Source organism: Astyanax mexicanus, chromosome 11, assembly GCF_023375975.1.
Source record: "Astyanax mexicanus isolate ESR-SI-001 chromosome 11, AstMex3_surface, whole genome shotgun sequence".
Lineage (NCBI taxonomy): Eukaryota > Metazoa > Chordata > Actinopteri > Characiformes > Acestrorhamphidae > Astyanax > Astyanax mexicanus.
In genome coordinates this window covers 2,869,275-2,881,117 of record NC_064418.1, presented here as the reverse complement: position 1 = coordinate 2,881,117, position 11,843 = coordinate 2,869,275, and the positions used below count along the sequence as shown (strand labels likewise).

Below are 11,843 nucleotides of genomic sequence, written 5' to 3'. Positions count from 1 at the left end.
TGTGATTTAGACACTTTAATCATGTTTATTTTACTGTGTCGGAATAGTCTGTGACATAAAAAAGGTCAATATCAAATATAAAGTAAAAATGTTAAAAACAGGCAATAAAATTGTAGAAAACAGCATTTTTATATTTTTCCATCCCTGGAACATAGCTCAGAATTGAAAGGGTTAAAGCATAGTGCTTAAAATACATTTTATGGAAGTGCAGAGAAAGTATATATTTAATGTGTGTTTTCTTAACATTCAGTCAATTAAATTGAAAATGTACTTTTAGTATTCTTTACCTAATTTGAACATACTTTTAATGTTCTTGAGTATACTTCTTTTTCACGAGAGAAAAACAAGTTCTGCATCACAAACTCCACTCCAGTTCCTCCGTAAGTAATTAGATGGAGCTAAAACACCTCAGAAAGCACAGTTCCAGCGCTCCACAGGCGAGAGCTGAGAAGACTTGTTCAATTTAAAGCTTAATGTTGGCATGGCGACCTAAAAGCGCCGACACAATAGACAGTACAGGAACAGAACAGTAGAGTTTCAGATGCATGCAGAAATCATGACCTTCTACAAGTCATGGGAGGTCTGAGGGGGTTTGTACGGCTCACGTTCTGTCTTTTATAAGCACATTTTATTAAACAGTTTTTTTTTTTGACTCAGGCAGCATCCATACTGGAAACGTGTGAAGGAGCTGCATTTTTGATGCTGTGTCAGCCTCTAGTGTGTAGGCTGCCTCGGGCTGCTGTATGGCGGCTCCAGACTGTTCCACTCCATCAGCTGTGCTTTTCTATGGGGATTATAGGAACTGTGGGTGTGCAGTTGAACACTGGTGTCAGCAGTGTGTGCACTTTCAAGTAGCCAAGCAGAGTTTACTCATTAGAAGAGCTGCCTGGATATGTGGATATGATCTTGATGATCTTGATATGTGGACATAATTTTTTTGGTGGCGACTTTTTGTGTATTTCAGTGTAGAAGTGAGACTGAAGTGTTCAAAAACTCTTTATCCACTCGTACCAGTGTCACTGCAGTGCTGAGAAAAAATGATCCACCACCCTTACAGATTTGCCAGGTTCGTGTTTTTTTTTTCAGCCTAATTGGGCTTGTTTGAAAATCCAGGCAGGGTGCGTTTTTGTTTTTTGTGCTACTTTTTGTTCGCCAAAAAAACGAACAAAAAAAATAATTAAAAAGTCACAAAAAACAAAAGAAATCACAATGTAATCAGAGATCACCAGGCCATGAAAAAAAATGTTGAAGTCAGTGTATTCTATAGACTATGGAAAACATTTCTTCCAAATTGCAAAAAAAAAAAATATTGTCATTTAGAACATTTATTTGCAGAAAATGAAAAAGCAAGTTCAGAAATCAATATTTGGTGGAATAATCCTGGTTGGTTTTTAACCACAGTTTTCATGCATCTTGGCATGTTCTCCTCCACCAGTCTTACACACTGATTTTGTATAACTTTATGCTACTCCTGGTTCAGCTTGGTTTGATGGCTTGTGATCCGTCCATCTTCCTCTTGATTATATTCCAGAGGTTTCAAATTTGGTAAAATCAAAGAAACTCATAATTTTTAAGTGCTCTCTTATTTTTTTTTTCAGAGCTGTATATTCTGGTTGGTTTAAGCTGATTAAAATTTCTGAAGGCAGGTCTTTAGACTGACTTTAGGATGGTATTGTTGTTGAACCTGGCAACCCTGCATCCTCATAATAGCTGCTCTGTGGTGGTCTATATATCCTGTGTGGTCCTGAGTATTGAAGAGCTGGGTGAAAGGATAATAAGGATAATAATAAAGTATACAGAAAAACAGATACAGAACTACAGTCTGTAATTATTTTTTATTATAGAACTACAAAGTGTCCTACATGCTCAGTGGAGCTGAAACAATGCACACGGAATGTAGATATAGAGATAGGAGGCGATTTTTATTTATATTCAGGGTTCCTGCAGGTCCTTAAAAAGTTCTAAAATGTCTTAAATTAAAATCTGGGTAATTAAGGTCTTAAATTGTTTTTAATTTACTGTTAATTTGCTGTAGATATTACATTTTCAGACGGTGCATTTAATACCGGTGGGTAAACACATGCTAACTTTAGCGGTGAGTTAGCTAACATCCTCATGTTAGCAGCGAGTTATCTAGCTACATTACTGGGAAGAGGACAATGGTTAGCGGAGAGCTAGCTAACATAGTAACATTAGCGGCGAGCTACCTAACATAATAATATTAGCGACAAGTTAGCTACATTATTGGGCAGAGAACTAAGGTTAGCAGCGAGCTAGATAACATAGTAAAGTTAGCGGCGAGTTAGCTACGCTACTGGGGAGAGACTCAAGGCTAGCAGCAAGCTAGCTAAAAAAAAAAAAAAATTTCCAATACAACTAATCATTATTTTCTACCAAAGAAAATATGACTACATTTTTGGATGTTAAATTATATTTATTACAGTCTAAAATAGGTCTTAAAAAGCCTTAAATTTGACTTTTAAAATGGTGCGAGAACCCTGATATTTTCTGACTGGAATGTGTAGTATTAGTGTGCAGTGTGTAATTGGGACAAAAAATGTTTGTTTAGTTCTTCTTCTTCACCCCAGTGTTGTTGTCTTTTTCAGTATGTGTGAAAATGTCAAACATTTTCTATAAGCTTTACTCTGTTTGTAGATGGACCTTGGCATTCTCTCGCTCTCTTTCCCTCTCTCTTTCTTTCTTTTCCCCTCTCTCTATCTCTCTCACACATGTCACTAACTCCCAGTGAAGAGCGTTTTTTATTGCTTGCTTGTTACTTCCATAAATCCCCTCAAGCTAACAGAGCCAAGCAAGCCAAAACAGCCTCCTACACACACAAAAACGCTTAGAAACAGATGTCCACAAATATATGCATATTGTACACATGCTTTCAACTATACACATTAAAACTATATAAATGCATCACCCACGGCATCCGCCCATGTACAGTTACACAGTTAAATCACTGTTTAAAGAAAAATGCATGCACAATATGACAAAAATGTTCTTTTGAATAGTGTATTCAAGTGTTTAAACACACTCAGGACTTCAAAAATCACACACTAACTAAGCTGACACACAACAAAGCACCATCCGGTGTCAAATGTGTGCCAAACCTGTGTCCTGAAGGGACCAAAAAAAAAAAGCTCTCCATTAATAATCCTTACTCATTCATAATCTCATTTTCTTAAGTACCATGCAGAATAAACCAGGGGGTAAAACTGTTACCACATACTGAGGCTTAAAAATAGGAAACCAATAGAACAAACTGGGACACACTGCTAATGTCAAAAATATATAAGAGAGCACTTAAAAACGATGAGTTTCTTTGATTTTACCAAATTAAAAACCTCTAGAATATAATAATCAAGAAGAAGATGGATGATCACAAGCCATCAAACCACCAAGCTGAACTGCTTAAATTTTTGCACCAGGAGTAAAGCAGCATAAAGTTATCCAAAAGCAGTGTGTAAGACTGGTGGAGGAAAACATGCCAAGATGCATAAAAAAAAACAGTGATTAAAAACCAGAACTATTGATTTCTGAACTCTTAAAACTTATGAACTGAATATGAACTTTTTTTTTTTGTATAATTTGAGGTCTGAAAGCTCTGCATCTTTTTTTTTTTTTTTTGTTATTTAAGGCATTTCTTATTTTCTGCAATAAATGCTGTAAATGACAATATTTTATTGTTTATATATATATATATATATATATATATATATATATATATATATATATATATATATATATATATATATATATGATTACTTTTGATTCGTTAATTCGCAAGCATTAGTTATTCGAGGTTTAGATCTGCACAACATTTACAGTCATGGCTGGTACATATACTGTATTTCCTCTGAAATAAGGGAAAACTTGCACAGTGGAGGGCTTTTTTGGGGGTTAGTCTTTCATTTCTTTTTAAATAACAACCCCAGAGACTCTGTTGGATGCATTTTATGAGAGTAGAGTTAAGAAAATGACCTGAAATTATTTCAAGATGCTGTTTTTTACTGTCTTATTCAACTCAGCACTGATGTTTGCTTAGAGCACTTTCCTAGTAATTATTGTGCCTTAAATTAAGCTCTTGGAGTTCTTGGAATCACAAAATATGTCACAAAAATAGATTTATTGATAAAAATTTATTTAAAAAAAGTACATGGTTGGACTAAACACCACCATTCACACTGTATTGCTGAGGTAATTCATTGTCTTGTAGCCTCCAGGGCCTTACTTGAGCACTCCCACTTCAGGGGTGGCGTGCCTACCTCCAGGGAAGTTATGGAGAGGTGACGACTGGGCTGTGGTTTCTTTCTTTTTTTAAGGGGTTTTAAGGAGTTTGAGCCTTAAAGGCATGACTGTAAAAAAGTCTCACATCCAGGGGAGAATTATACTTCACACATGTGAATCCTGTTTAGAAAAGGAATGATGGAAAACATGCATTTACTAAAAGCCATGTTGGAAAATGCAACGTGGGACACACTGCTAATGTTAAAAAGAAAACAGTAGTTTGGAAAAAATGAGAGCACTTAAAATGATGAGCTACCTTAATTTTACCGAATTGAAAACCTCTGGAATATAATCAAGAGGAAGATGGATGATCACAAACCATCAAACCAAACTGAACTGCTTGAATTTTTGCACCAGGAGTAAAGCAGCATAAAGTTATCTAAAAGCAGTGTGTAAGACTGGTGGAGGAGAACATGCCAATATGCATAAAAAAACTGTGGTTAAAAAACAGGGTTATTCCACTTAAAACTTTATGAATATGATCTTTTCATATTCTTTGCATAATTTGAGGTCTAAAAGCTCTGCATCTTTTTTTTTGTTATTTCAGCCTGTAAAAAAGTCTCACATCCAGTGGAGAATTATACTTCACACATGTGAATCTTGTTTAGAAAAGCAATGATGGAAAACATGCATTTTCTTAAAGCGATGTTGGAAAATGCACTATACCAAAAATGCTATCTCTCAAAATAAGCTTGAGAAAAGTTGACATTTGAGTGTAATATTATTTACATTGTTATAAATATGTTATTTACGTAGCTGATTTCTTGCAAATCATGATCGTTTATGTATATATATATATATATATATGTATATATATATATATATATATATATATATATATATATATATATATATATATACATATATATATTTAATTTTGTCTTGTAAAACAGCTGGCAGTGAGAACAGGTGGAACTGGTTTCTGTGTCTTTTCCCGCAAGCTGATAACCATCTGTGGAAAGTTCATCTGCCCGTATTTTCTCACACTTTTCCACACTGCGCTGAGACTTGCTCTGAAAAGCCAACCTGCCATCTGCTTGGAAAAGGTGACTGTATAACGCCACTGTTTTCATAAAGGTCACCGAACATGTGGGAAAAAGATGTGAGGACTGCTTTGCAATGGAAACACTGGTTGAATTAAATGTGACTTGAATCACACTCTGAAACCCAGGCATGAGATATTGCTTTCTCAAGCTTAAAAAATTTAAAAACAAATAAATGAATAAATGAATAAATTAAGATGACGTGCTTCCATGGTATGAACAGAAAGAAAGAAAGAAAGAAAACAAGAAATTAATTAAGAAATTATTTCATGTTCTTTCAGTGAATCTGCTTTTAGAGTATAGGAGAAAAATGTACGTTCAGGAAGAAAAAGCTAAATAATTCATTTTAAATACTGTAATATGCAGGCAGTGGACTGTTAATGGAAGTTTTAATCATTTTGTTTATATTCAGCCTTCTTATAGCAATATGTTTGATTTGATTAATCAAATTATATGAACCCAATGGAAAAGATGTATCTCTGAAATAGTAACTTTACAGGAGAAGGCAAAATGTTCTTGAATTGAAATTTATTCTGTTCTTGCAGAATTATTTACACAGTGAGACTCTACAGGCTTCAAATGATGAATATAGATAGATGGTTTTCATTGGATAGGAGGGATATACTAGTGCATCTCAAAAAAGGAGAATATCATTGAAAAGATTGAAAGCTTAATTTCAGTAACTCAGCTCAGACTGTGAAACTCATATATTATATAGATGTATTACACACAGAGTGATGTAATTTAAGCATTTTATTTAAGCTTTTATTGTTGATGATTATGAAATGAAATGAAAACCCAAAAATCCAAAAAGTCTCCGAAAATTAGAAATTAGAATGTTATATAAAAAAAATGGTACTTTTGGCAGTGTGGGCAGTGTGCCAAATCCTGCTGGAAAATGAAATCCGCATCTTCATAAAAGTTGTCAGTAGCAGAGGAAGCACAAAGTGCTGTAAGATTTTGTGGGAAAACAAAACTGCACTGACTTTAGACTTTATAATAAAACACAGTGGATCAACACCAGCAGATGACAGACATGACTCTCCAAACAAACCATCACTGATCATCAGTAAATTTTACATTTCATTTGTAAATCAAGGGAGCAGAGTCTGGAGGAAGAGTGGAGAGACACACAGTCCAAACTGCTCCAGGTCTAGTGTGAAGTTTCCACCAATCAGTGATGGTTTAGAGAGCGTTTCAAAAATTCATAATGAATCGACCAATAGAAATGTTCCAAAATAACACTCCCAAAGAAATAGACCTGTGGGTGTCTGAGTCTGAATACATGAAAGACTCTCACATGACAAACTACATTCCTGACATTGTTCAAGCCTTACTGCATTGCCTAATATTTAAAAAGTGAAAAAATATTTAAACTAAAGCTATTTTGACGGTAGAATGTGTTTTGAGAAGGTGAGTAGTTTAAGTTTACGTTGAAACGACCTTTAAGCTGTTGTATTTATGTTCCATCTCAAAAGGTCACATCAAATAATGTGAATAATATATATATAAATATATATATATTTTTCTTCAGAAGAGGTTGTATGGTGACTAAAGCACTGTTCACACTCTCACAGTTGCCCTCTGTAGGTGATTTTTAGGCATATACTTGAAAAATCACTGTATGCTGTAAAAAGATGAGCCAGAAATTATAAGGCCTAGAGTAGGCTCTATGTAGATCATTAAATTTGCCCTTTTAAACAATTTAGACATATCAATTATTCATTTAGTTATTTGTTTGTACAATTACCAACTATTAAACTATTAAAACATGCACAATTTCACCTACTATTTATCATATCGTCTAGCTTAAGGTAAAGCTTAAGCTCTCTACCCTGTTGTGGTAAAATCTTACTGTAAATAAAGTAATTTTAGAAAATCAAAATTAAAATTTAAAACAGAACAAGCTCAGCATGAACAAATCAAAATGACTTCAATTTTATTTTTTCATCAAATGCCAGTTTATGCCACACCAGACATTATCCACCCTGTCAAGCATCTTCTCTTAGCATGTTGGACAAATGTAAAAAGGGTGACTAATATATAGGTGAAAATAAAGTGATTAAGCTGGGAAAATATGTCTTTTTTTGTATGTAGTTTTATAAACGCCTTATGAACATGATAAATAGTCGAGAATGAAGGAATTAAAAATATTGTCTTATTTTAAAAAAAGGTTGAGGGCCAAAAATGCACAGAAACATTATTTAAAAAGATAATATATATCGTTGCTGTCCTATGAAAAACAATTATCTCCATTTTTGTCGATTTTTAGTTTATTACATAATTTGAACAGACAAACTGTCCCTTACACTGTGCCAAAATTACTTGATGAACGGACCAATAGAAACTTCTCAAAATGACCTGAAATAAACTCTTTTTACATTGACTTCTATTGAAAGTTTACAAGGTTTTTTCTCTCTCCTGTAAAGTTGCTGTTTTGGAGGTTTTGAAAATTATGCAAAACTGCATACAAATGTATTGAATGCAAGTATTATTTTAAAAACTTTTTTATTTTCTCAAACAACTGCATGATAATAAATCAGCAAATACTGTATAATGATATTGATAATGATAGTATTGAGTTTGCCCACAGAAAACTGAAACATTAAGATATAAGCATATCTTGACACCTACTGAAATATACAGAACGTTTTTGTTTTTTAACTATTTTTTTTATTTATTAGCTAAATCACATTATTTATACTTGTAAATCTTAATGCAATGGTGCATGCTGTCTGACACCACTAATAATCCATTGGGTAGCAGAGCAAGCCCCCGAGGGCTGCTTAGTCCCTCAGTAATTATCACACTGCCTGTCCCTTCAGGCAAATACAGCACCACGCGGTGCTGCTCAGCCCAATCGGCCACCAGCACGGCTCCATCCTTGTCAATACACAAACCCCAGGGGCTAGAAAGTACAGGCCCCATGCCTGAACAGACTCCCAGGATCCGCAGAGTGTTCCAGTCCGGTCCCAGAACCTTCACACAGGGCTCTCGACCCGTGTCGCTTCCTCGTTCAGACACCGCCACAAGACCAGACTGTAGACAGGAAGATACTAAGTAAGGTCTGTGGAATCCAGTTACTACTGTGCGCTCTAGCCTTGAACCAGTTTTGGGCTCAAGCTTCATAGCAGTTAGAGTGCCCTTACGAATGTCAGCAACTAAGAACTCATCTTTTTGGGTCACTGTCACTCCTCTGGGTGCTTCCAGCTCATCTCGTGGCACTCCTCCGATGTACGGCGCCCCTCCGAAGGTCTGAAGGAGGCGTCCGTGACGACTCAAGATGAGGAGGGCTCGTTCAGCAGCACAGCTCAGGGCGATGAGGCCTTTAGCGTTTACAGCCACATCAAAGAAATTGCGGCAGCGTTTGGACGAGTCCCCGGTGTCTTTACTCGGGGAGGTCACTTGTTGAAGAACATTACCATTATGATCAGTCACCTGAACACGGGCATTCCCACAGTCCACCAGGAAAAGCTGACCCTGAGGTGTAACATGCACACCACTCGGCAGTGTGAAATCAGCACGTCCCGATCCTTGCTTGCCAAACTGTTGCACAAGTCTTACTTCCTCTGGCGCCAATGGCTCTACATCCTCATCCAGCTCCTGTAAGATTGGATCACTTCTATCTCTCCAAAGTCTGACTCCTCCTGAATCCTGGGGCTTCAACCTACTATCCTTGGAGTCTTGGAATGATCCATCTATGACTGACATGGACAGTGAGCGAGAGACTCCCAAAGAACGTCTGGTATGTTGTTTTGGAGAGTGATTTCCACTACCGGGAGAGGACTTAGTCTGCGTAACCACTGGATGATGCGAAGTGGACGAACTTAGAACTGAAGACTGACGATTTTTAGTAGCTCTCCACTGCTCCCTCACGTTGATAAGCCGTCGACTGAGATTAGCAAGGTCTGCGCTGGATTTGGAGAGTCGAGGTTTAGGCGAAAGGAATTTTTTAGGTGAGCTGACTATGAACGTGTATCCTGAGTCAACACTTTCAGCAGGAGATGGAGCACGAGTGTATGCATGGTCATCTGAAGATGTACTCAATCGAGAAAGCGAGCGATCACGTGAAAGAAGATCCTGACAACTGTGGCTAGTATTGCGGGAGGAAGGCAGTGTGCCAAAGCTAAATCGGGATGTCCCTCTGAAGGAGTTCTGTGGGGACCGACCCCTATCTGTCTTTAGATCTTCATAGTCGAAGCTCATGTGTTCGTGATAGCCTCGTTCTGGGGATGGCGATAGCTCCCGCTGCTTCCGTGCTCTATGCAAAGCAAGCGGCGGAGTTGGGCCATTTCGTCGATACGCAAAATCTTCGCCTTCTGATTCCCCGTTGCTAAGCAATGCAGGAACAGCCAAGAAAAGCTCATCTGCTTTAGATTCAGATGTGGGTGATTCACATTCTTCATCCTGTGATGAATCACGCTCACTCAGGACTTGCTTTGGGGGCCAGCGTTGCATTAGTGGCGACGGTGACTTGGATAAAACCTCCTCTCCAGAATCATCATCACTTCGGGATGACAGTTTGATCTTTCTGACAATCCTCTGGCTTCTTGAACTGTTTGGCAAGCCAAGCACCTGGCCTTGCCCAGGTCCTGCTCCATCAGGGGTGCTCCTCCCATCTCTTCCTGGCTCGGCATGGTTGTCACATTGCCCCCCGGAGGCGTGGAGGGAACAGAGCTGTCCCTGTGGGCCACATCCGCCAACATGGTAGTGAACATTGTGATCCTGCACTTTGACCGCCCCAAAGTTCACAGCTTTAGGTTGAGCACTGGGTTTGAAAGAAACCCGTTTGAGAGAAAGTGCAATTTCCCATGGTTGAAGCAACTCCGCTACACCCTTGAGAAGCGTATCTTGCTTCTGCTCCACTTCATTTCCACCCTTGACACAACCTTTATTTATTTGTTCTCGCAACTGCAAGATTTTCTGCATTCGCTGATCTACCAGCGTTTTTCCGACTCGGATGGCTGCTGCGTTTTCTCTCTGCACCTGCTCAAGTTTGCGCTGCAGGTCCCGGTGATCCTGCTCTACTCTCTCCAGCAGGCGGCGTTCCTCTCTTTGTACTCCCAGCAAAGCGCGATGTACACCACGAACCACCAGCTCAGCCTCAACCGCCTGTCGCTCCTGCAGGCGTTTGAGCTCTGTTTCGCTGTGTGCCAGGTCACAGAGTGCCTGTGTGGCCCAACAGGGCAATGAAAGCGACTGTTTTTGTTCCTCTGTGCTTTCCGTATCTGATTGTACCAGAGGCAGTGCAGCAGTACCAAAGGAAGCCTTGCTGCCAACTGGAGACCCAGGAAACATCTTCGCTCTGGATTAAGAAGAAAGACAGATAGCACAAGAGGTCTGGTGATAATGACTGTGACTGATCCTTATGAGGAGGTCTCTTGTTGCTAGGGACCTGTCAGGAGAAAAAAAAAAACAATGGTTGGAAATTAGAAACACATTCATTAGAAATCAAAAAGATTGGAAAATCTTGTTTTTCAAGAACAATCTCTTTTAATTTCTGATTTTTTTAAAGTGTCTGTGTAGGTGTATAAGAAACTCAAAGAGCTTCAAATCCAACTATGCAACAGGGAATTAATTTGCGGAGGAAAATGATTATTATTCTGCTGTCGTCTCGATTTCGTAGCTCTGACTTTTTGTAGACGTCATTAAATTCTGTGCATCGTTTGATCTTCTGGAAGTTCAAATGACTGAAAGTTATAACAATTAATTCTAGACCATGGTTTCAAGACTGAAGGAACTTTTTTGTAGTTTTTGTCTGTCTGTCTGTCCCTCTCTCTCTCCTTGGCTATAACTGTCTTGTAGGCGTGGCAAAGAAGGCTCTTCAGCTTTTTACCCCAGTCTCCCACATGATGTGGTAACTCAGTAACAGGTAGTGGTGTTATCCACTGCACCACACCAACCATATTTTTTGAAAACCCAATTTTTTCAAGAAACTGAGGAGGAACACGACAACTACATGTGTAAAAGTTACGAGAATAAAATGAAAATAATTAAGGCCACAAAATTAGACATTTCACTTCTTTGCATATCTCTGCATTCAGAGTACATTAGTACGAAACTCTATCTATCTCTATTTCCCCCCAATATAACAGACAAGTACAAAATCAGATGTGTATTAATTATTTAATAAATGTTACAAATGCATTTATTTTTTACAAGCTGTCTGCGACCCACCCAGAACGTGCCCGCGACCCACCAGCTGAGACTCGCTGATCTAGAGGACACATTATTATAACTTATTACAAAAAGGGGCACCCTAGTGAGTACTATATTACTTTTCCCCACTAAAAAAGAAGCCAATAAGAAAGGAACTTCATATGTTTTTCGTCACTCCAGAGGTCACTCTAGCCTCTTCTGAGTTCACCAGCCTTTTTCCAAAAACAGTTCCCTCCTCACTAACTAAGATTTTCAATAAGCATAGGGGGGATAAATTCAGGAGTCCAATTTTAGATGCACTTCTTTGCTTTTAAGCAGCAGCAGGAAACTGCAGTTGCCATGGCGTCA

The 11,843-nt window shown here is 38.1% G+C and overlaps 1 protein-coding gene across 1 annotated transcript; it reads right to left on the bottom strand.

Moving 5' to 3' along the window:
* Positions 1 to 7,451: 7,451 nt before the first annotated feature.
* LOC125804888 (uncharacterized) lies at positions 7,452 to 10,729 on the bottom strand. The gene has a single exon (XM_049484549.1). It carries the CDS (start codon positions 10,632 to 10,634, stop codon positions 8,031 to 8,033), a length of 2,604 nt encoding a protein of 867 aa, XP_049340506.1. The 5' UTR covers positions 10,635 to 10,729; the 3' UTR covers positions 7,452 to 8,030.
* Positions 10,730 to 11,843: the final 1,114 nt, after the last annotated feature.